We start from the raw sequence: 25506 nt of genomic DNA on the forward strand, positions 1-25506 counted from the left end.
TGTGTGTAGTGTGGCTTTTAATACTCTCCACCCTCATTATAAGGCTCTCTCCTATAAATATGTAGTTTAAAACCACCACAGAATTGAGTGAAACTGCCCGGAAGTTAAATCAACTCCTCTTTATACATTTGAAATATTCAACCATGAAAGAATGGTATTATAAAGAGGGTGTTGGGTACAGTCATATTTAGCTATTTTTGTTTATGTGAAATCATATGTCCACCATTGTCTTGTAATGTATTTACATTTTTAAGACTTTCAGTAATTTGTCATTGGAGTTACTCTCATAATTTGTCACTATTGTTGACTTCACCTGAGAGTTTTTCAAGGTATTATTTTGTTGTCAGTAGAGTATCAAGGTCAATTTTAATTACCTTGCTTACTTTCAGAAGCATAAAACCAAATTACCAGTTGTTAAAGTTAAAAAATATATATATAGTCATATTAAAAATAAAGATAGTTTACAAGTCAAAGTAGGATAATATGTTGGAAGGTGTTTTGTAAATTGTAAAACCCATAAACACTAAGTCATATTAAGTAGTGTTTGCATAATATAATTTATTTTCTTGAACTGGAAGTAAACAATTTTTGCCAATAATAGTCTCTCTCTCTTTTTTAGTTGGTTAGCATTGCCATTTACTTATTTAAAAAGCTAGTACAGCATTAAACTATTCCTTAGCAAAAGCCAGTATCCTAGTGGCAAATAGTGCTATTCCATTATGTTAGGCTAATTTTTTTGATCTTATGTAAAAAGGTATTCTTTTAATTATCACAGCCTATAATTTAGATTAACTTATAAGATTTGTTTGGTCATTAGAAAACAGTGAATAACCCATGGTTGAGAAATTAGAGTCTGTTGGTGATTAGGTCTTATCATTAGCAATAATATGCTGAAGTTGGGTTTATTGTTCTTTTTCCTTCTCCCTTTTCTTCTTTTTATTCCCCTGAGTTTTTGGTTTATTTTTCTTTCTGTAGCCCTTTTAAAAATTCTGAAAGTTATTTTTACTTTATTTGAAAGGCAGAGAGAGAGGTCTGGTGTCCATTGACTGTCTTTCCAAATTCCCACAACAGCTGAAGATGGGCCAGGCTGAAGGCAGAAATCCAAAACTCAATTTAGGTCTTCCGTATGGATGGGAGGGCCCCAGGTGCTTGGGCTCTGGAAGCTGGTTTGGAGGTGGATCTGGGAATGGAAGACAGGCACATCAGTGTTGTATCCCAGTGCCTGTGCCATGTTTGCTTGTGTTCTTTTACCTTTCTGACCTCAAATACATTTTGGCTGTTGTAGAACATGACATCTTCATTTAAGGCAAGATTATGTTTTTATCTATGTTTCTGTTACCATGTGACAAGCTACTGATGTCAGTAATGCAGCAGAAATGTCCCTGTCCCAGTGAGTTTTATTTTTTTCTTCACTGACAAGAACTTTGCATCTATCTTAAGTAATTGTCTTTATGGGTCATGTAATGGGTAATTAAGGGCATCTTGAAAATCCCTGTGGATGAACCTGTGTTACCTACAGGACTGCCTATCATTACCTTCTAAAAAGCCTTTAATACTTTTTTGAAAGACTGTAAAAATCTTATTTTGGATTTTTATTGCCTGAGTCATGAGGGTAGAATTCCTGTGTTGCTCCTCCTTAATGCTTTAGATCCTGCTAAACATAAATCGTGAGGAATTACTATTCAGCAGCCATGTTTTTGTAATCAATTTTATATCATACATATTGAGTCTCTCCCAGGCCCAGTTAAAGCACTCTATTCATTATGGTCATAGAGAGTTAAGGAAGTAAGTGATCCCATGAAAAATATTACGTGATTAGAACTGAGACCTACAGAAAGAAACCTAAACATGTGGCTTCTTCATTCTTCATTCACTTCATTTGTAAGTAAAAATTTACACCTATAGACTTTTAAAAAGATTTATTTTTACTTGAAATGCAGATTTACAGAGAGAAGGAAAAATAGATCTTCCATCTGCTGGTTTATTCCTCAGTTGGCCACCATGGCCAGAGCCAATCCTAAGCCCGGAGCCAGGAGCCCACATGGGTGCAGTGTCCCAGCGATTTGGGCCATACTATGTTGATTTCCTAGGTCATAAACTGAGAGCTGGAATGGAAGTGGAGCAGTCAGGACACAAACTAGTGTCTGTATGATGCCAGAGCTGGCAGGTGGAGGATTAGCCTGTTGATCCACCTATAGGATTTTTAAAAGCTATTTGCTTAATTATTAGGTTTTATTTTTACATATTAAATATAAATAGTTGTACGTTATTTTACAGGGCTGAATTTTAGAAGGCTAAAATCCTTCTCAGCTTTGTTTCTATACTAAAGGAAAAAGCGGTATGTAAGGGATTGGAGGATGGAACAGGAAAAAAATATGGAATACAAGATGGAGAATAGGAAATTTTTTCCTGCTTTGACAGTGCTCAGTAGTTACAAGATATATTTTCATAATTAACCCTTAGAGATGTTTTACTGTTACTGTTACTTGAGAATTTTATCAATAGCTCTCTTATAATTGAGTTTTATGTGTTTTTACATAGATTTATAGTATTTTTCTTTTAGGCTTATAGACTGTCTTAAGGTATCTTAAAATTGATTAGTTTTAGCAATCAGTTCAGATATCTATTTGAGTTGTATTTGTTGAACACTGATTTTTTGAAACGTCTTTCTTTTTAAAAAGTGGGACTTTTTTTTTTTTTTTAAGAAAAACTGGCATATAGTTCCCAAGATCAGTGAGACTAAGACATGTTCTGTTAGAGCAGTGTTTTTGAGCTTTACTGTAATACCAGCAGACCTTTTCTGAGGAGAAAAAGCCTATAATTTCCTTATATGACATCAACTTGTATCAGTGAATGGATACTTGAGAGTTTACCCAAACTTGACTACTTAATATGCAAGGCAATCACTTTTACTCTGTGATGACCTCTAGAGAGTCCTTGGATGCTCTTTTTAAAAAATAGTTTTGTGGGCCCGGCGGCATGGCCTAGCAGCTAAAGTCCTCGCTTTGAATGCCCCGGGATCCCATATGGGCGCTGGTTCTAATCCCAGCAGCTCCACTTCCCATCCAGCTCCCTGCTTGTGGCCTGGGAGGGCAGTCGAGGACGGCCCAGTGCATTGGGACACTGCACCCGTGAGGGAGACCTGGAAGAGGGTCTTGGTTCCCGGCTTCGGATTGGCGCAGCACCGGCCCGTTGCGGCTCACTTGGGGAGTGAAACATCGGATGGAAGCTCTTCTTCTCTGTCTCTCCTCCTCTCTGTATATCTGACTTTGTAATAAAATAAATAAATCTTAAAAAAAAAATAGTTTTGTTTCTTCATTTAAATAGCAGCAAGTTAAACTTGTAACTGCTGTTAAGGGACTGTACTGCTATGCTAATTCAGAGGGGAGATGGCTGAAGGAGGAAGAGGGGAAGGAAGAGGGAACTTCTATAAAGTACACAACTGTACTGTGGAAAAGTTAAAAAAAAAAAGAAAAACTGGAGGAAAAGAGTAATTATGTATCTGGTAATCACAGTCCATGTTTTCTATCTAAATTGTTTACATCCTTATAGACTCCCAGAATAATTTTTGTATATTTTTGTCTATCCAGAGTACAGTTCTTAGAAATTTACTTGGCTTACCTTAAAATAAAATCACACCTAATAATTTTTATGGCTTAACTAAATTTCCTTTTCATTTATTTTGTATTTATTAAGATAGTACGAGAATGTGAAGTTTTCTAGTTTACAGACATATGAGAGTAAGGTATTTTTGTATTGAGTATAACTTTACACAAAATATTTTTGGAAAGATCTTGAGTTTTTATATCTTAGAAATATCAGATTAGTGGGTTACAAATTTTCTAGCTGATAATAAAGTAAAGATTGGCTAAAGATGGAAACATTGCTCTTTCAGCTATAGATATTTTAATATTTTCTCTGAAAGCTATTAAAATAAAAATTAGAAAATAACTTAGAAACTTAGCTGAATATGATACAAGACATCAAGTTCAGATAATTTAAATGTGTTATTTCTTGTCCTATATGTGATTTTGTTTAATATATTTTAAAGAAGAATGTAAATATCTTTCTTTAACTCTTTTTGGTTCCTCATCAGGAATTTTTTCTTAGTAATTAAAATGTGACAGTCTGAAGAATGTTAAGCTTAGTTAGGAAAGATAATGAGAGCAAATGTCATCTTTTCTTATCTTCTTAACCATTTATATATTTATATATGGTCAGTTCGACAGAGATAAGGGGCAAATTTTTTTATAATATACTTATTAAAATTCATATTTTTATCTGAAATCTGACTTTATCCTACAACTTTGTCTGGAAACATGATTTAGGAAATAGGGAAAATAACCATTTTAAGGCTGTAAACCATCTGTGCTGAATTGTGAAGCTTAATTTTAAAAAGCTTAGGGCATATTCTGCTTCATTGTGTGTGTGTATTTGTGTGCGCATGTGTGTATATATGTAGTTGGGATGCCAGACAGATGCCATAGCAGTTGTGGAAGCTTTCTGAGTCGTGAATATGGGAGATGTGTATCTCTAGTATTTATACTCTGGTCTCTTAGACTTTGTCATTTTCAGAATAACATAGGTTTACTGTAATTGCAATTGTGTTTTTTCAAGTATATGGTTTCAGAATAAAAACTAAAAGGCAGCTGTATTTTCAAAGCAAGTCAGCCATATAAATTTGCATTTACTAGGAAATCTGTAGGAGACTTCAATTTAAATAACTCACTCCCTGATTGTTTTGGTAATAATGTTTTTAATAATATTAAAACATTTAAAATTTCCTTAAATCTAAAAATGTTAACTATTGCCTAACTATAACATATTTAAGTTCAAAACAGTATTTTGAAAGATAAAAACTCAGATAATGGTATTTCTTTAATGTCCTGGAAAAACATTCTATTTTTTAGTATTTTAAATGACTAATGTTAGGTCTTTTATATTTGGCTTTTCAAATATTAGTAATTTGAGAACAAAGACCTATAAACCTATAAATAAAATTCACATATGTGAAAATTCTCGTAGAAAGTGGATGATTATTGTCATTTATGAATGCTATTTACTTTTGAATTTTAGTTAAACTTAGTATCCGCCCATTATCATCCGTGTTATGCTTTTTTTTTTGGAAGTTACTTTTCCCAAATGTGCTTACAATTGTTTTTCTGGCATATTTGTTTGGATTGTGAAATGTACATTATTTATTTAATATTGTAAAAAAATTATAGATTATTGCATCTTCTGTATTATGATTTCATGTGAATAATTTACCATTTCTTTCTGTTTTCCATTGAACTATTCAGTGGTCGGTGAAGATGGTAAGCCTTATGTGCTGATCTATATACTGTTCCAACGTTAAGTAATCTCAAAACATTGTTTTGTTAGTTAAAAACAAATGGTAAAATACATTCCACATTTTGTGTATGTTTTTTCTTTTTATAATTTAATCCATAGTCCAACATATGCCAGTACCTTTCAGTGTCATAAGACTAGAAAATACTGTGGTTAACTCTCATCAACCCATTAAGTTGTAAATGTTATTGGGTGGAGTCCTTGTTGTGTAACAGAAGGGGAATAAAATTATGGTCAAATATTATTTTAGAAGTACACAGTAGAGCAAAAGTTCATGTTTTCATACAGAAGAAAAGTATGGCTAAATTTATTGTTAGTATCCTTTCAGAAGGTCAGATGAAACTGATTCGTAACATCTCACAAAAACTGTTAGATTTTTCCAGAAATAAAGTGTTTTTTAAATTTCTTTGTGGAGCTAGTGCTCCATTCCTCTGAACTACTGAAGGGGAATGGAAGCACACACGATACAAATATTGTGTATATGTGTGTGTGTGTGTGTATGTGTGTGTGCGTGCGTATTGTTCTGTTTAACATTTATTTCAGTTAACGGACCTACATTAATGAAGAGCTAAAGCCAAAATTATTGGTTGCTTGTATAGGAGCTGACCCAAATAACCTGCAGAAAATCAACTAGTATTTTTTAGTCTGTTGTAATTTAGCCTTTTGTAAAATTTCCATGTGGTAAGCAAGGTTGTGAAATGCCGCATAGAGCTTCTTATAGTAACTTTAGTTCTCAAATTCTATGTAAGAATTAAGTTATAATGTTAAAATGAGGGGTGAAAATGCAAGGGCCTGTTAATATTTGATTTGGGGGATAAATGGAAATCTGGCAGTTTAACTTATATATAACTGAATTTGGTATTTTCCCACAAAAGCATACTACATTGAAATACATATCTTGGTTTCATTAAAATTTTTTTCAAGGTTAAGAAAATGTTTCTAAAAATATAAATTGAAAAGTTTATTTTGGGCCTTATAGTTCAAAACCTGTGCCTCAAATTATATTAAGTCAGATAGTTTATATTGAGAACTACTAAATTTAAAGAAACTTCATATAGGAAATTTCAGAATTTACCTAAATCAAATTTGCTGGGTTGACTTATTCCTAATGATTGAATGATGAAAATGCAAAAGTCACTTAAAGGACACCCCCTTTTTTGGCAAGCATGTTAGGTATTTTTAATTGGAGGCCACTGGAGAAAGATTCTAGGGGTTGTATTATTAATTAAATGTTTCATTTGATCATGGCTTAGCCTAAAAGTGAGTTTTGTTTTGTAAAAAGTTAAGCAGAATTCTTATGCCTGATTACATATAAGGCTATTTAGCTTGTGTTTTAATTTAAGTGGCACAAAGAACAAGAATGCATTTGTTTTGGGAGCTAATTTCAGTAATGTTTTAAAAAGTTGAACTATGTTCTTTGTCTTAAAATAACCATTTTGAGAAGAAAAATGTAGACGTTAATTTTGGAAGTACATAAATGCAAATAATAGGTTTCCATTAAGTATTATATCTGCATTGAGTAGCTGATAATGAATTCTAATAACTGAAAGTTACGGTGACTGAAATATTTAAGAGGAAAAAGAACATTTTAGTCAGAAATTTACATCTAAATGCTAGTCCTGTTTTCTTAAAAGATATTTTTAAATAGCACATATTTAAGTTTTCAGACATCAAGCATCTTCCCTAAAGATGAAAACATCTTTCATTTCATTATACCATTTCTTCAGGCACTAAGATGTCACTTGGTTTAACAAAGGGTAATTGAACAATTATTTCTTGTACAAATATGATTTCTACTCATTTGGTAGTTCTGCATTTTTTTTATTTTGTAATGATCATGTTTGTTCTGAGCCTCAAGAATGGTTAAATAAATGTCATCATTCAAAAAGTGTGGTAGTAAATTGTATTTCACTAATATTTTCTTCGTGAGGTAAGTTGCTTACTAGTTACTTAAGCTCATTTTTAGTTTGAACATTTGCACCATTTTGATAATTGTACTAGTAGGTTTGATTTGGGAATGGAGTGGTAATAAAGCTGTAACTTATACAGATGAGAAATGTTACATGTTTCCATTTTGTTGTTGCTGTAAGAAGGTTCATATGTATTCATTTTACTCTGCTAAGACTTGAAAATAATGTGATATTAACTATCACAAGCTATCCTTATCATGGTATTTTTATTCCGTTTTATGTTTTTATAAAATAACTGAATTTTGAGCTCTTCATTTCAGTTGTTTTTATTAATATACACATGTAGATTTATCTTAAAATGGAGGCAGATTTGAAATTAGATTTAAAATTTGTGTACTAATTTTGCAGCACATAAATTAAAAAATAAAATTCCCTGAAAATATATATATATTTTTTTAAATAGTGATTTAGACTCTTTTTTTTCAGGGCCCAGCACTAGAAGATTTCAGTCATCTGCCACCAGAACAGAGACGTAAAAAACTGCAGCAGCGCATTGATGAACTGAACAGAGAACTGCAGAAAGAATCAGACCAAAAGTATTGTTCCTTCAAGTTTTGTCTGTCAGCATTTAGTTTAGGATCTAAGTGTGTTTAAATGTGTTGTGTAAAAAATTTTAAATCATAACCCTAACTGAGAGAAAAATGTATTCCTGAACTAGAAAATGTTATGCTTAACTATGTTGTAGGTATAATATGAAATATTAGGTACATTATGACACATTATTAGGTATTAAAAACATATATCATATTTCATAGATAAAATATGAAATATTAGGTTGCAGAGTCTTGTTAGATTCTAAGAGTTAGGCCTTCCATAAATTTATAAAATAACTTGATGATTCATTCACCAACACTAACCACACTCCTATACTTTTCAAATTTTCTTTTTGCTGTAGCATATAAATTGAATTCAGTGGCAACCTGAGACAATAATTATTTTGTTTGCTGCAAAATGTAGTCAAATAGTGTCAGATTACTTAAGGCTTGTATTTTTTACAGATAATTTTAATTTCATTTTTCTGTGACTTGTGTTGTATAGCAGGTAAAGCCACCCTCTATGACATTGATATACATACCATGTAGGCAATAGTGTCCTGATTGCTCTGCTTCCAATCCAGCAGCTTGAACTTTGCCAAGAGCCATGTGATTCATGTCTGAAAAAGCCTAACACATGTTTTCTGTAAATAACGTTACACCCTTCTCATGCTTGGAAAACTTGACAATACTTTGGTACCATAATTATGGGCCATTTTAAACACCAAGATCACTGATATAAAGTACGAAAAATATGAAACACAGCCTTAAGAAGTTTGAAAAAGGAAGAGGCATTGAGAATATGAGAGCAGAAACAAGAAGGTGAAGTATTAGCCTTGACCTCTGCTGGGAACTCCAATATGCCTTCAGTGATTCCAAGTTTTTGCTGCTCTGTGTTTGTGTCCAAAATACCCACAGAAGCACTTTTAATATTGATCTTGGGATTACAAATAAATTTTAGCAAGTAGACAAATTCACAAATCTGAAATTCATAAATAATAAGGATCACCTGTATTAATATAAATCATTTGTGAATGTTGAAGTATTTCTTACTAGAGTAACATGTAAATGTCCTGGGAAAATACAACATTTAGTCTATCACTTGGGGCATGCCATATATATTAGGCTATGGCAGGAAGATAGAAGATACAGGGCTTGGTGCAATGGCTCAATGGCTCAATGGTTAAATCTTTGCCTTGTACACGCTGGGATTCCATGTGGGCACTGATTCATGTCCCAGCTGCTCCACTTCCCATCCAGCTCCCTGCTTATGGCGTGGAAAAGAAAGCAGTCGAGGACGGCCCAAAGCCTTGGGACCGTGCACCCATGTGGGAAACCTGGAGGAAGCTCCAGGCTCCTGGCTGAGCTTTGCCTCAGCTGTTGTGGCCATTTCGGGAGTAGAATGTTCCAGGAAGTGGGAAAAACAAGAAGAAAGGCATAGAAATACATGTTCCTGTCATGGCTCCCATTTCAACTCTAACCTAGAGATAATTGATTAAAGGTGATGTGAAATACAATCACAGGGCCCGGCGGCGTGGCCTAGCGGCTAAAGTCCTCGCTTTGAATGCCCCGGGATCCCAGATGGCGCCGGTTCTAATCCTGGCAGCTCCACTTCCCATCCAGCTCCCTGCTTGTGGCCTGGGAAAGCAGTTGAGGACGGCCCAAAGCTTTGGGACACTGCACCCACGTGGGAGACCTGGAAGAGGTTCCAGGTTCCCGGCTTTGGATCGGCGCGCATCGGGCCCGTTGCGGCTCACTTGGGGAGTGAATCATCGGATGGAAGATCTTCCTCTCTGTCTCTCCTCCTCTCTGTATATCTGGCTGTAATAAAATGAATAAATCTTAAAAAAAAAAAAAAAGAAATACAATCACAAAGCATGAGGATGAAAAGGTATAAGGTGGCTTGTGTAAAATCCTTTTTTGTTTAAAAAGATTTATTTATTTATTTTTTTATTTGAAAGGCAGATTTACAGAAAGGGATATATAGAGAAAGATCTTCCATTCCTAGGTTCATCCCCAAGTGGCTGCAATGGCTGGAGCTGAGTCAATCAAAAGCCAGAATCCAGGAGCTTCTTCCAGGTTTCCCACATGGGTGCAGGATGCTAAGGCTTTGGGCCATCCTCTACTGTTTTCCCAGATCACCAGCAGGAAGCTGGATGAGAAGTGGAACGGCTGGGACATGAATCTGCACCTGTGTGGGATCCCAGTGCATGCAAGGCGAGGATTTAGACACTGATTTAGGCCAGCTCAGTGCTTGCACCGGCCCCAGCTTGCAGAAAATTTTAAATGCTTTTCTGTGAAGTTTTATAGGTATGGGGCAGTTATCAAAAGTTGTTGAGAGAGGAAATGATACTATTAGCTCTATATCTAAAAAGCGTAATTGAAAGCTGTTTTAAGAGTTTAGGAAGCAGATTGAGACAGCAAAGAGATCGTATAGGAAACAGATTGGATTCAGGGAGACTAGGTAACTTGATAAGAATCCCAGTGATAGAAACTGAAGAGCTAAATTAAGGCATGGCCCTGGATATAGAAAAGACGAATAGATCTGAAAGTCATTTCAAAGCTAGAGAAGGTTAAGACTTTCCATGTGATTGAATGTTCAAGAAGGGAAAAAGATGGTTAAAAAAAACAGAAAAAAAGACTTCTATCTTAGGAAAATAGCTATACAATTAGTTGAAATAATAATAGAAAATAGATTTGGGCTTAGGGTAATGGTTTGTTTTTATTGATTTTTGAAGTATTTCAAAAGTCCATATTGGAACTGTCCCGTCGGGTTTGGAAATGGTTGTCTAGAATTTAGGAGAGGATTGGAGGTACACATTTGAGAATCATCTTGAGGTAGGTAATACTAGTTTAATATTAATTTTAGTAAGAGATCATCCTGAAAGAACATGGCGTGGGATGAGATGAGGGGAAGCTGCTGTCATTTTATGTAATAGGCATCTAGAAGTTGAACAAGAGGAGAAGGAGAAAACAGAGCAAGGAGGAGAAAGTGAAAAACCTGCAGGTCAAAAAGGAAGAAGAGTTATAAAGGTGTTGTAGTCAGTAGTGTCAGATATTTAGAGAACATCAAGAAGAACTGACTTGAGGCAAAACCTGTTGTGATGTGATCAGATAAGAGGAAATGGCTTAGGAGGAATTGGCCAAAGACTGAATTTTTTTCTGTGTAAATAAAAAAATACTTTATTATTTTTTAATTTTATTTTAATTTGAATTTTATTATAATTCCGTAGGCTTTGGGATTTCCCTCCCCCCAAATTTGCACCCCCGACTGATTTTCCTATATCACTACAGTAGTGTAGTCCTTCACAAAGAGTCATAATTCCATCAGTGTGTTATTTAAGTGTGCCCTGACATTGCTGGTATAGACAATGTCAGACAGTCCAGCATTCCATTGTAAAGATTGAATTTAGGGGGAGGGAACAACCTAAAGATGGCATTGTTATTTATATCATAGATGAGTGGGAGGAGATGGTGCAGTATGAACCAAGAGAAGTAGCCCTATGGTTTAGTTGGAATATAATGAGTTTGTTTTGGAACATGGTGAGTTTAATGAGATTGAGGAATTGGGATTGATGTGGCTGGCGCAACAGGTAAAGCCACTGTAGATGCTACATCACATATTGGAGCTCCAGTTCAAGTCAGTCTGGGCTGCTATACTGCTAATCCAGGTCCACTACAGACCTTACTCCTGGCTTTGACCTGACCCAGCTCCAGTTACTGTGGTGTAAGCTAGTGGATGGAAAATTCTCTCATAATCTCTCTCTCTCTCTCTCTCTATATATATATATATAACTGCCTTTCAAATAAATAAATCTTATTTTGAAGTAAAGATTGTTGTTCTAGTTGTTGGTTACATATATATACACACACACTTATATATACGAATACACAGACACACTGGGATCTTCAAATGTTCATGGAAAATTCACATAACCTTTTGTTTCATTAGAAAGAATGAGAATGCCCATATCTATTGTTTGCCTCTCAACTGCTTACAATGGCTAGAGCTGGTCTGGGGCTAATCTTGGGATGAATCCAAGAGCCAGAAACACAGGGCTCCCTTGTGGGTGGCAGAATCCCAATTACCAGAGTCACTGGTCTGCATTGGAAGGCAGCTGGGGTTACAAACTAGGAGTAGGAATTGAACCCAGGCACTCCAATGAGGAACACGGAGAGCTTAAATGCTAGGCTTAGTTCTCATTCTTGGATTATCTCATATGTTATATTTATGTTTTAAATCACATTTGTTTGTTTGAGAGGCAGAGAAATGGGAAGAGGGGAAGAAGAGTGAGAAAGGGGAGGAGAAGGGGAGGGAGAATGGATACACTAGCTCCCATTTGCTGATTCGCTTCTCAACTGCGTCTAATGGCTGGGACTAGGCTGAACTGAATCTAGGAACCAGAAACTTCACTCTGGGTTTTCTCACATGGATGGCTAGACTCTGTTTACTTGAATCATCTGTAGTACCTCAAGAATCAGTATTGGCAGAAAGTGGAAACCGTACGTAGAGACAGTTTAATAACTCAAGAACGTGGGACTTGGGCATCTCTACCATTGTCTTAATAGTTATGGCAAATGCTCCTACTACGTTGTTGTTGTATAATTACATTATTCATGAACTTTCTAAAGCCTCCTCTTGTGTGTGTGTGTGAATGTATATGTATATGTGTATAAGACATAAAAATAAACTGGGGCCAGTTTGTGATGTAATGAATTAAGCCAAAGTCTACAGTACCAGCATCCTATATGGGTACTGGTTTGGGTTCTGGCTGCTGTACTTCCAATCCAGCCTTACTACTTATCTGCCTGGGAAAGCAGTGGAACATGGACAAAGTACTTGGACACCTTTTACCACTTGGGAGATCCAGATGAAATTCCTGTCTCCTGGCTCTGGCCCTGCCCAGTCCCAGCCACTGCAGACATTTGAGTAGTGAACTGGCAGAGGGAAGATCATCCTGTCTCTGTGTGTCTGTAACTACCTTGCAAATAAAGAAATAATCTGTTTGTTTAGAGAAAAAATGAGAAAATCTTCATTTTTGTTACTCCAGATATAATCTCTGTAAGTTGCTAACTCTATAGTGCATTATCAGCTTATGCAACTTATTTTTAGCAGATGTTAAGAAGATATGACTATATTTATATATCTTAAAGAGATAACTATATTTAAGACTGAGGCATAATCTTAAAGTCAAATTAGATTTAAATGGAAGCTTATCAAACAAGCGTTTATTCTGTTTTCCTTTTTTTAGAGATGCACTCAACAAAATGAAAGATGTATATGAGAAAAATCCACAAATGGGAGACCCAGGAAGTTTGCAGCCTAAATTAGCAGAAACTGTGAATAACATTGACCGCCTGCGAATGGAAATTCACAAGAATGAGGTAGACTTGTTACTCAGCAGTTATCTGAGATGAATTGTTTTTATAAACTCCTGCTTTACTTTTGGGTTTATGATCAAAAAATTAAAATGTCATTAGTAAATCCTTAGATTATTCTCGCTGAAGTTATTTATTTAAATATTTGTATATAAGCAAACATTTGTACAGTTTTTCAAAGTAATTGTTACCAAATTAGAAAAAGATTTCCATCTCTAACAGTTATATAATTATAAAACCTAACAGCACATTTCAAGTGTATCTTTTGAGCTTTGAAACATATGTGTTGAGCCCAGATATTTGTTTATCCTAAGGCTTGGCTGTCTGAAGTTGAAGGTAAAACAGGTGGAAGAGGAGACAGAAGACACAGTAGTGACATAAATCATCTTGTAACACAAGGACGAGAAAGGTATCTCTTTGTATTTTATTTGTACTTTCTCTTTTCCTCAAATTCTCTTTACCCATTTGTCTTGATCTTCATAAAGCTTTTTCTAGTATCTTAATTTAACAAGTTTCACATTTAAAACTTCAGTCTTTTGAACAAGTAATTTTCTTTGTCTTTAACTACAGTTATAGGGGAAGTCTGAAATTTCATCTTGTCATTCAGTTGGTGTTTAACATACATCCAAAGCAGCCAGAAACAGAAGATTCTGTAAGCTTTAATCTGTGGTAATAGGCTCTTAGAGAGTCTCCCTGTAAGGTATAGGCAGAAGAAAACTGCCATCGCTTATTAAAAAATTATCAAATTGCTCAAGTTTTGATAAAAGGCAAATGTGAATTGAATGTATCAGTTTCTACTCATAGCACATTGCTAATTTCCATATTTTCTTTTTTTATGCTTCTTTTTATTATTTTGACAATCTTTACATAGTTAATTATGGTAAAAAAGGTTCAGGGGTTATAGGAAAGTGGGTAAGACTATTATGTCCATATTGTTTCCTTCTTGTAGCTGAGGTAAAGGGGGATATTAAGGGAGAAGCCCCACCCAGTTTCCCACCCACCCCAAGTCCCGGATGTGGGGCAGGCTCTGAGATACTTGCTCAAGTAGTTTGGATAGTTCACCGGTTATAAATCGCTGCCAGTCTCGCCACTCCAAGCACGATGAGGTCGTTGAAGGATCCACTGATTGACATAGTCCATCACAGAGTGTCCATTTGTCCAGTATTTCACTGCCAACATATAGCTAAGGTGGTTGATTGACTTGTTCTTTCTTCTGTCTTGTCTTGGCTAGGGTTCTGAGTCCAGCAGTTCGATTGGGGAAATCCCCAAAGAAACTTTGAGGTATCCCCAGACCAGATTCTTGTGTGTTCTAGCAAGCACAGGGCCCGGCACAGTCCATCTCCACAATCAGCTGGTGGTTGCAATTGCTGGGTTGGTTCTGTTTTCAGTCCCGACTTCCATTGGAACCAATGGGTGTTGCAGTCTAGCCTAGCTCTGCCCAGCACATACTCGGCCTTCACATAAACCAGTGGGAGCTGCAGCCTAGTCGGGGCGACCCACAATAACCCCCACCAGGCCCGCAACCTACCCTGGTTTGCCAGTATGTGTGGCAGACTAGTCCAGTCTGTTCTACATCCCATTCGGCTCTCATACATGTCGATGGGTATTAAAACTTAGTTCCATCAAACCACCTCAACTATCCAACCCTCTTGGCTGTTGTTGAGTGCCTCTCTGTGTAGCCACCCCAGCCCCTGTCCTAGTTTTCGTGCCCTCCCATGGGAGTAATAACCCAGGAGGGAGGAGCCCACTATTTCCCTCCCAGGTCTCTCTCAGTCCCAGTTTATGCACTCTTCGGGTGGTTCTGTGATTTGACTTGACAGAATTAGTCCCCAGTGCCAGCTTCTGCCAGCTGATGCTGTGGCTAAGCCCAAACAACCCTCGCCCACTCTAATTTATGCTTGCACCCGCAGGAATCATCAGCCCAGCCTGGCTTTTCCCTGATCTTGTCCACATGAGGCTCCCCATCCCAGCTCACGCTCTCCAGTGGGAGTAGCTGTCCGGCGAGGGGACCAGCCCCTTATTCCCACTGCCGGCTCTGCCCCCTCCATTCCTGGTTCTCATGCGTGTACTGGTTGGGTGCTGTGGTCACATCCAGTACAGGCAACCTCACCCTGGCATTCCATATTGTGCACTGGTTTTTGTTGCGACCAAACCTGGCTCGACCCACACTCTGTTCTGGTGTTCGGATTTGCCAGTGGATGACATGAACTGATTCAGCCTGGTCTGCCCCCGACCCATGCCAAATGTATGCCAGTGGGAAACTTTCCATGGCCTGTTCTGGCGCTTACCTGCAGGGACTGTGTCCTGTCAGAGGAGTTTCCCAGGCTCCTCCATCAGAACCCCTCCCAATGCCAGATTTTGCGCATACCAGGGGGTCCTTGAGCCAGCCCTACTAATTTCCATATTTTCGTGTCACCTGTTTCCTTCATGATAAAAAAGGTACCCAAATTAGGATTGACTTTTGAGAAGAATTTGGAAGCTCTAATACTAAATCTTGGCTTGCTACTTAATTACAATGTAATTTGAGCAAGTTGTGTTCTCTCTTTTTTCTAAATATTCCTTCAGCCTCAGTTTCCTGAAATGTGAAACAGGAGTTAAAATACATATGGGGTCTTTAGTCAAAAAGGAAATAGCAGGCATAAGTTCCTTGTAAAAAAATACCTGGTAGTAGTATGCATGTCACAAGTGTTAGTCCCTCACTGTGCTGTTTTTATCCCCAGTCCTTTCTTGGATAAGTGCACACCTTTAGTGTATCGTGGAATATTCACAAATAATGGCTTTTGTTATTAGGAAAAAAAACAGAGAAAAAGCATCTAATCTCTGATGTGTGTTAATGAAGAACTTTGCTTTCAGATGTAGTGAAAGTTCTTTTAAATCTAATCCTGTTTTTCTAAAGTTAAAATTCTGTTCAGTCATTTGATTCTTCAACACGGTGAATAGATTTCCACTTTGATTTGAAGCATTTTGTTTTTGAAATTTTTACTATTTTAAAATATTTACTTATTTAAATGCACAGTTGAATTAGAGAATGAGAAGGAGAGACAAAGATCTTCTGTATGCTAGTTCACTCTCCATAAAGCTGTGGTGGTTGGGACTGGGCCAGGATGAAGCCAGGAGTCAGGAGCTTCAGCCAGGTCTCCAACATGGATCTCAGTACTAGGGCCATCTTCTGATGCCTTCCCAAGAACATTAACAGGGAAGTGGATTGGACGTGGAGCAACCAGGACTCAATTTCCAGGCCCATTCAGAATGCCAGCATTGCAGGTGGCAGCTTAATGTGCTGTGCCACAATATCAGCTCTGATTTAAAACTTTTTTTGTAGTTTGTTTATTTTGCTTAAAAATCAGAGAAAGGTATCTTCCAACTATCACTCCCTAAAAGGAGATATTGCTCCCAAAACGGCTGATATGGCTGATGATGAGCTGATCTGAAACCCGGAGCTTCCCCTGGTTTTCTCTGTGGACACAGGGGCCCAAGGACTTGAACTATTCTCCACTGCTTTTCAGGCCAGAAGCAGGGAGCTGGGTGGGAAGTGGAGCTGTCAAGACACAAACCAACACCCATATGGACTGCTGTTGCTCTGGGTAGATTAGTTTGATATGCTACCACACCAGCTCTAGATTTAAAATATCTTTAAGAAAAAGAAAATGCCTTTGTATTACCAGCTCTTTGGGATTTTCTGAGTTGCTCCTAGGTTTCCTGTTATTATGTTTAACGTAGAAATTAACTTTGTTTTTCGTTTTAGTTAGAAGTCTTTTGGTGTTTAGTGACCGTGAATACTTTACCCGTATTGTCTTAAAGTAAAAATGGGCGTAATAGTTTGCCTTAAGGAAAGCTTGATCCTAGAGCTCAGAAAGCTTCCTTAGGACTCGGTCTCTCTCCACTCTTCAGCTTTACTCTCTGCTTTGTTGGCTGAGTTTGTGGTGATCTTCCTGATCTTCAAGTGAGTGTCCTTGAAGCTCAGTGAGAAAAGCGAGTGAGCTGCTCCCCAGCAGTCCCAGCAGAAGTCCCTATGCATCCCGGTGACAGCACTGCACAGGAACTGTTCCACCCACTGTGCTTGCAGAATGGAAAGGCCTTTACTTGAAGCCCATGGGTCTGGGTAGATACCCAAAAAGCAAGGGTAGTCAGTCTGAAATGATGAAAGACAAGTTTGCAGTACATTTTTTTTCCATTTCAATTTTTAGACCTAGTGATAGTGAGATAGATACTGAGTGCTGTATTTTCTAATGTTTTTGTGTTTCAGGAAATTGAACAAACATTTTGTATGAGAAGCAATTTATATAGTCAACATTTAAAGACAAATTAAGGACTTAATTTGGGGCTGTGTTATTGATATTTAATTTCTGTACTGATTCTGAAATCATTAACATAAAGAGTTCCCATGTTGTGAAATTTGATGGAACATAATTTTGTGTTTTGTAGTCCTGAAGGAAGTTACACTGATGATGCAAACCAAGAAGTCCGTGGACCACCCCAGCAACATGGTCACCACAGCGAGTTTGATGATGAATTTGAGGATGATGATCCCTTGCCTGCTATTGGGCACTGCAAAGCTATCTACCCTTTTGATGGTATGATTTTCTTTTAAAGATTTATTTATTTTTATTGGAAAGGCAAATCAGATTTATGGAGATGAGAGACAGAGAAAAATCTTCCATCCCCTGGTTCACTCCCCAAGCGGCCACAATAGCTGGAGCTGAGCTGATCCAAAACCAGCAGCTGGGAATCTCTTCCAATTCTCCCTCATGGGTACAGGGTCCCAAAGCTTTGGGCTATCCTCTACTGCTTTCCCAGTCCATAAGCAGGGATCTGGATGGGAAGTAGAGCAGCTGAGAAATGAACCAGTACTCATATGGGATCCCAGTGCTTGCAAGGTGAGGATTTAGCCATGAGCCATTGCACTGGGCCCTAATCATATGATTTTCTTGGTACACTATATTTGATGAAACAGGTTCATTGAAGTATAAACACACTGAGTCACTTTAGGGGCCTTTGCTAAATAATACATTGTCAGAAAATCATAATCGCACTTCATTAGTAGGAATACTTTCCTTTGATTTCTATAAATAAATATTTTTTTCCTTCATATATGGAACTGAAAGAAAATAATGTTAATAAGTATCCTGATATAGATTATTATTTATGTTGATAATAATTTCCACCCATAATCTACTAATGCTTTTGTATTCACAACAAACTTGAAACAGTGTGAGCCTATAGCCAAATGTCAGAAAGAAGTAGCTGGTTGTATCACTTCATGCTCTTCTTGTGGCTTAAACACTGAAAAACAGCCATAGTGCATAGCTGAGTGCCACCATCATTTCCTGATTGTCTAGATCACCCTTTTCAAATGAGAGAGAGAGAGAAAATGGTAGCTTAGGACTGTGCCATCCTTGTGATGCCTGGAAAGGAAACTCTGGGAGGGAGAGTAAGGCAATGTGACCTCTTTGGATTTTTCATTACCCTCCCCTCTTCTGGACTCAACCCTTTCCTCAACTACTATTGAGAGTGAAGTAGCACCTTGTTAAGTAAATTTATACAGTGGTATCTGATTTAGGGTCTTTGTCTACCCACTATTGTATTGGTTATAAAATACATTAGTTATTCCTCATTCTGAGGAGATACTATATTGTAATTATAAAATATGATAGCTCTGGTTTGATCTAGAGAGTATGGAAGGAATCTAGCATACTTTTAATTGAGGATACTGTTATGAGAATTCTTGATGTTAAGTAAGTTGGGAGTAGTTGGGCCTGGAGGAAAGGGAGTCTGGAGGTTAATATGGTCGTGAAGAAAGTTACGCTTTATGGCCCTTCTGCTTCTACCATCATCAAAATTAAATTGGAGTTTTTTCTGTTTTGTTTTTTTTTTCTTTAAGATTTGTTATTCCTGCCACTTACTATATTGTTAACTATTTCCCTGATCTGTGTATCTGGATTTTTTTTTTTTTTTTGAGAGAAATCTTTTTGTCCTTCTAATTATTTTATTTCAATTTAGTTATATTTTTGGAAGATAGAGTAACAGAAAGGGAGAAACAGAGGCAGTTGGGGGAAGGTCCGCCATCCAGCTATTTATTCCCCAAACGCCTACACCAGCCAGTCCTGGGCCAGGCCTGAACCCAGGAACTCCATCCAGGTGTCCCATGTGGGTAGCAGGAACCCAAGGACTTGAGCCATCGTTTGCTGCCTCTTCAGCATTGGCAGGATGCTGAATTGGAAGTGTAGGTGGGACTTAGTCCCAGGCACTCTGGTGAGTTACAACGCTCACCTCTCTTGAGTTGTTTTGCTTGCTTGTTTTGTCTTATGTTTTAAAAGATTTACTGATTTTCATTAGAAAGGCAGACCCCACAGAGAGAAGGAGAGATACAAAGGTCTTCCATCTTCTGGCCTACTCCCCAAGAGGCCGCGGTAGAGCCAAACCAATAAGGAACCAGGAGCCTCTTCTGGGTCTCCTACGCAAGTGCAGGGTGCCAAGACGTTGGGCTATCCTCTGCTGCTTTCCCAGGCCACAGGCAGGGAGCTGAATGGATGAACTGATGCCCATATGGGATCCCAGCACATGCAAGGCAAAGATCCAGCCACTAGATCATTGCGCCAGGTCCTCACTTGAGTCTTTAAGATAGCAGTATTGCTTGAATTTGGGAAAGGAGTTGGGAATAATGGAATAAAGTACCTTGTCAAGTCACACATTGTCTCTGTGACTCAGTTTACTCACCTGGTACCTGAGGGTGATAGTAATCCAGCCCACAGACTGCAGCTCAGAGAAGTGAAAATGTGTGTGAAGTATTGGGAAAGTATTATACAGATATTCATGCCAATAAGTCCGTCACTCATTGATTACAGGATTTCATGTTTGTGTATTGTGTTTGTAACTTGCAATAAAAAGTATCACTATGCTTAAATTATGCTTATGTTATGAAAATTCTCACCTAGGGCATAATGAAGGCACTCTGGCGATGAAAGAAGGCGAAGTTCTGTACATCATCGAGGAGGACAAAGGTGACGGCTGGACAAGAGCCAGGAGACAGAACGGTGAAGAAGGCTACGTTCCCACGTCATACATAGATGTAACTCTAGAGAAAAACAGTAAAGGTGCAGTAACTTACATCTAAGCTAACCAGGCAGCTTGTGCCATGTATGACATACAGATGATCACATAAAATGAAACCATCTTCAAGAAGTTGGGAAAAATAAGAAAATGAAAAGGGCATCCAGATTTATTGTTCACTGTGTGAGCTCAGTGTAGGCTTAATCTTAGAAATGTGTTACCGCAAGAAACTTTTTGTGGTGCTTTCCCATTGGAGTAATGCTGATGTGAAGCTTAATTGATGGCTTTTGCTTTTTGGTTTGCGTAAGTCTTTGTGAAGTATATGTGTTTTTCTGCCTTTTAAATTATAGAATTTGATTTATCGGGCAGGAATCTATAAGTAGAAAAATGCTCTCCCCACCCATTGTCCCCTCTAGTTCAGAAAACATAGTTACTGAAGCAAATTCAGATAAGTGAAACCACTCTGAAATGCTGTTGGAAACTGAATCCCAAAAGAGCGGTTTGTCTTGGAAGTTTGAATTTGTAGCTTCAGTTTCTAAGAAATAAGTATAATTAGGTAAAATAATAATCTGATCATTTTTCCTATTTTTTGGTTTCCTCAACGAAAGAAATAGGCATCTAGCGCATAACCTGTTGGTAGACTAATTGAGAGATCTGTAAATTAACCTGGTCTAGCTCTCAGGCACATAAAACCACTTTCTTTGGAGACCTGACCTTTTTGGGTATACTGGTAATGTTCAGCAATGTCTGAGCTTCCTTCCAAAGTTACCCTGCACTTATCATTTCATCTTGGAAGCATCTTTTGGAAAGCATCACTTTTGTGTTTATTTAGCAATAACAATCACTTTTTGACTAAGATTGGTCTGACAGTTAGTTGCTATGGGTAGGAAAATAGATTTGGATCTGTGAAGACAGAGGGAATCTAGAGTGCAGGGGAAGTATTGGCAAATTTTACCTGTAACAAAGAGATGACTTTTAAGTAACTGGATTGAAGTATGACATTTACACTACCATTCAGGGCATTTCCTTATGTTAATTTAATAGGTTAGATTGTCTTTTCCCTACCAATTTCAACAAACATTTGTTGGAAACCGCACAGTTAAGGATTGTGTGGTTGTACCCTGCCTGTATTGGGCAGCATAGCAGGATGAGGAAGCAGTTAGATTGGTTTTTGATTTAGTTTATGTTTCATGTTTTTTTCTGGGGTTTCTCAGTAACTGTCTGTAAACTGACTTTAGAGACATTTGGGGCACCCGTTTTTGTCTTACTAAAGGTCTTCAGTAATTGTTCTTTTCTTTTTCCTCCTGGACTGCAGGTTCCTGAAGAGGGTTTCTGAGGAAATGGGCGAGATGTTGAAGGAGGTTACATGCAGCTGCTTGGGGGGAGGGTAGTAGAGTGGTCAGGCTCAGAGGAAGAGTGGGAGAAGCAAGTTGCATGAGTGCATGCAGACATGATTATTTTTTACTAACTTCATTAGCATTTCCATACATTGTTTAAAAAAATCATTATAATAACCAGTCCTTAAGTTCCTAATTCACAGTTATTCACACAGAAGGAAAATGCCAATGGTGGCTGCCCCTTTCCCATTTATTTTACTTACGTCCAAATCAGAAGGAATACAGAGCTGCCATAAAGTTTGGTTTACTCTAGCTGTTGTGCAGGACCTGTTCCATCCCAGTTCTGTTCTAATTGACTTTTATGTGTGTCAGTGTCTGCCTGCGCTACTCCGTGCTTGCTTAACATCCTGTTGCATGTCTATAGTGATTGGCTCCAGTTTTCAGGCATGTCTTTATAATCCCTCGTTCTTGTCAAAGCGTTTGTTTTGTTTTACATTTGTGGTTCAAATCGCCTTGTCAGACATCTCTAGCACTAATGATTCCATCCTAGTTTTTGTGTGTATGCTGCTATAACTTCCCCACTGCAAACATTCCAATTCTGGTATTATGAAGAAGTAGTTGTGAACTTGAAGTTTTTATGACAAGAAAAAGAAAACATCTCTGCTCTAGCCTACAGCCCAATTGAAGGAACTCTTTGAAACCTAATACATCTTCAGCCCCTCAGCCTGGGAGGACTGGTAGTCAGCAGTGAACTCCTGGCATAGTAAACAGTGAAGATCCTCACCACTTCACGATAAAGGACTGTTGTCAAAGGTCAGCTGCTTCCATTCGAATGCTGCCTTAAACTCGAGTGCCTCAATCTGTTCGTTGCCAACACCACCACTACAGTATCCCACAAAGGGCTTTAAGTGTCAGCTCAGTGTGACCTCCTTTCACAGCAGCTGTGCCCTGCTGCAGCTGCCTACAATGTAGCCTCGGTAGGTGGCTCTTAGTGCCCCACCGTGCACCATGGTGCAGCTCCACATTGGTGTGTCAAACTAAAGACAAGTCCCAGTCCATTTTTCTTGGTGTTTTTATGACAAGTTTTATGGACTTCCTGCCATTGTCTTTTAATTTGGGGTTATTATGACATCATTTGATTATTACAATGATAGTCTGTTTCCAAGTGATACTTTTGTTCAACACAAACCAGATAAATTTAGTGAAACTTTGTAATGATCTCTGTGCACTTTTACTTGTAAACTGGGAGTTTCTGGATGTTCATATTTGTAAATATAATTGTTCTTAGTGCCCTTCTTGCTCATGTTGTCCTGCCTCACATCCGTGGTTCTGTTAAGGACTTATATCTTAACTGATTTCTTAGTGCTGTTGTAATAGGAAGATGGGTAGGGATGGGAGGGGGGTATTTGTACCACTGAAGCATCATTAATTTGATTCTTTGCTGTCTGAGGGGAGAAAATGTAAAATGGTCTGTGTATTACTGGATTTTAAGCAATATTTTAGACGCTGTGTGACTGCTTTAATAATTTTCCTCCCAGTGTTATTTGAATCATGCTACCAGCTCTACTAAAGCTGAATGACAATTGTGTGGAAGTTAATGCCTTTGTAAGATCAGATCCGCCACTGTTACACAGCTGACATGCAGTGTGTTACCTTTGAGGCTAGTGAACTATGAAGTTTAGATACTGAATCTTGTTACAGGGTTATTTATATAATATGACATTTTATTCGATACTGACAGACTACATGTAGTAGTTTTAAAATCTAGTGCTATTTTTATTTTAAAGCTTAGCAATGAGGAGGAAATGTGATCTGGCTGTGTTTGTCTTCTGTGCAAAGCCTCAAGTGCTTATGTTTTTTGGCTAATAGCCACAGAGGGCAAAGTTTAAGGCTTTCTTGTAAGGACTAACTGTTCTTTTCAAGCTACTGTTTGTTTTTCTAAAAGCAGGATTTGCTTCCGTAGGAGGCAAGTTCCTTTACATGGAATAGTGCAACCTGTAAATGGGTGATTACAATAGCAAAGACATTTGTACTTGTACAGTTTAAATCATTCCTAAATCATTCTTAAATTTTGAACATGTGGTCGTCCAGAAGAAATCTTTAATTTTTCAGTAATTTTTACTCTTTGTGCACATGTTGATTTCTTAATGGTAAATGCTTTGTTTAAGGTAGTGTTCTCTGTTGAGAATATTTTCATGGAATAAAACAAACTTTTCATGGTCAGTTCAGGTGTAAAGTGTATTAACTCTTTCATTTTGTGACCCAAAGAGATGTGATGATTTTGCTCTTTATTGTGGTCATTTTCAGGTAACAGGATGAAAAATTCCATAAGTGGGGCAGCCTCTTACACAACACAGTTTTGGAAATTTTATTCTTAGTTTCTCACATTTTAAAAAGAGATTTATTTTATTTTTATTGGAAAGTCAGATATACAGAGAGGCGGAGGAGAAACAGAGAGGAAGATTTTCTGTCTGATGATTCACTCCCCAAGTGGCTGCAACAGCTGGAGCTGAGCCAAATGAAGCCAGGAGTCCAGAGCCTCTTCTGGGTCTCCCATGCAGGTACAAGGTCCCAAGGCTTTGGGCCATCCTCTACTGCTTTCCCAGGCAACAAGGAGGGAGCTAGCTGGATGGGAAGCAGGGCTGACAGGATTAGAACCAGTGGGTTCTAATCCCGTTGGGCTCAAGGCAAGGACTTAAGCTGTTAGGCTACCGTGTTGGGCCCAGCCTTTGAAAGGAAACAGCCTAGCTACTTCTTCATATTTAAATTGCATGTAATAATTTGTATTTATTTGTATTCAACAGTAACTGCCTTGCACAGACTTTGGTTTTATAAAGATTTATTTTTATTTGAAAGGCAGAGTTACACAGAGGAAGAGAGACAGAGATCTTCTACCCACTGGTTTGCTCCCCAGATGGCAGCAACAGCCAGAGCTGAGCCAACCTGAAACAAGGAGCTTCTTCCAAGGCTCCCACATGGGTGTAGTGGCCCAAGGAATTGAGCCATTCTTTCTGTTGTCCTAACCTATAAACAGGGAGCTAGGTGTTAAGTGGAATGGCCAGGAATCAAACTGTTGCCCATATGGTATGCTGGCGTTGAGGCTTAGCCTAGTATGCTACAGCACTGATCCCTTATATCATCTGACTCACGTATTCATGGGCACTGTCCCTGGACTACATAGCCTTACCCAACCACCACAGGCTGCCCAGCGCTTACTGATCAGTTAGTGAGAGCCCTGTATCTTGCTGGCCTTTGAAGCTTGGAAAGTAAAAATTTGCTCAAAGTCATGACTTCATGACTTAGAACTTTACAAGTCTAGTTTCTAAAATCTATAACTTTTAGAAAGTCTAGTTTCGGAAGACTGATGCAAAGGCACAAGTGAAACTGACTTCAAACTTTCGGAAATGCAAAATGGGACTAAAACTCAGGGTAGTTCCTGAACAACGAGACGTTGCAGTTGTGGAGACAAGCGTTTAGAGATGCATGCCAAGCTTGGAAGTTGGACCACGCAAGTGCAAACAGCAGGAAGATGGTGTCAAATGTTAAAAGGAGGTGAACAGAGCTTTGAGGGAAAAGAAACTCAAAACAGTTGAAAAGATCTTTTACTGTCTCAGCTAAGATCGGGGAAGTCCAATCCTACCTGCTGGGGAAAGAACTTTTTTTTTTTTAATGAATAAAGTTCTTTATTTTGCTACAAAATATATACCACTGGAGACCATTATGTTTAGTGCAGTAAGACAGTCTCAAAAATGCAAATATAACGTTTCTTTCATATATGGTATATAATAAAGAGTAAATAATATTTAAGCATAAAACAGACATCTTATGATTTAATTATTGTTTATAGTCCGTGTCTGTATTCCTATGGAGCAATGGTCTTTATTCCTT

At 37.8% G+C, this 25506-nt stretch overlaps 1 protein-coding gene across 3 annotated transcripts in view; it reads left to right on the top strand.

Moving 5' to 3' along the window:
• The window catches only part of FNBP1L (formin binding protein 1 like), a 129545-nt gene that overhangs the window by 92959 nt on the left and 11080 nt on the right, over nucleotides 1-25506 (top strand). For 2 of the 3 annotated variants that reach the window (XM_058659280.1, XM_058659292.1), the window contains exons 10-14: nucleotides 7746-7855; nucleotides 13105-13237; nucleotides 13546-13640; nucleotides 17657-17805; nucleotides 20167-20325. In XM_058659280.1, the coding sequence (XP_058515263.1) occupies nucleotides 7746-7855; nucleotides 13105-13237; nucleotides 13546-13640; nucleotides 17657-17805; nucleotides 20167-20325 (646 nt within the window). Of the gene's footprint in view, nucleotides 1-7745; nucleotides 7856-13104; nucleotides 13238-13545; nucleotides 13641-17656; nucleotides 17806-20166; nucleotides 20326-21596; nucleotides 23845-25506 lie in introns of those variants that run through there. The other variant, XM_058659286.1, reaches the window with a different exon arrangement.

This window comes from Ochotona princeps, chromosome 2, assembly GCF_030435755.1.
Source record: "Ochotona princeps isolate mOchPri1 chromosome 2, mOchPri1.hap1, whole genome shotgun sequence".
Lineage (NCBI taxonomy): Eukaryota > Metazoa > Chordata > Mammalia > Lagomorpha > Ochotonidae > Ochotona > Ochotona princeps.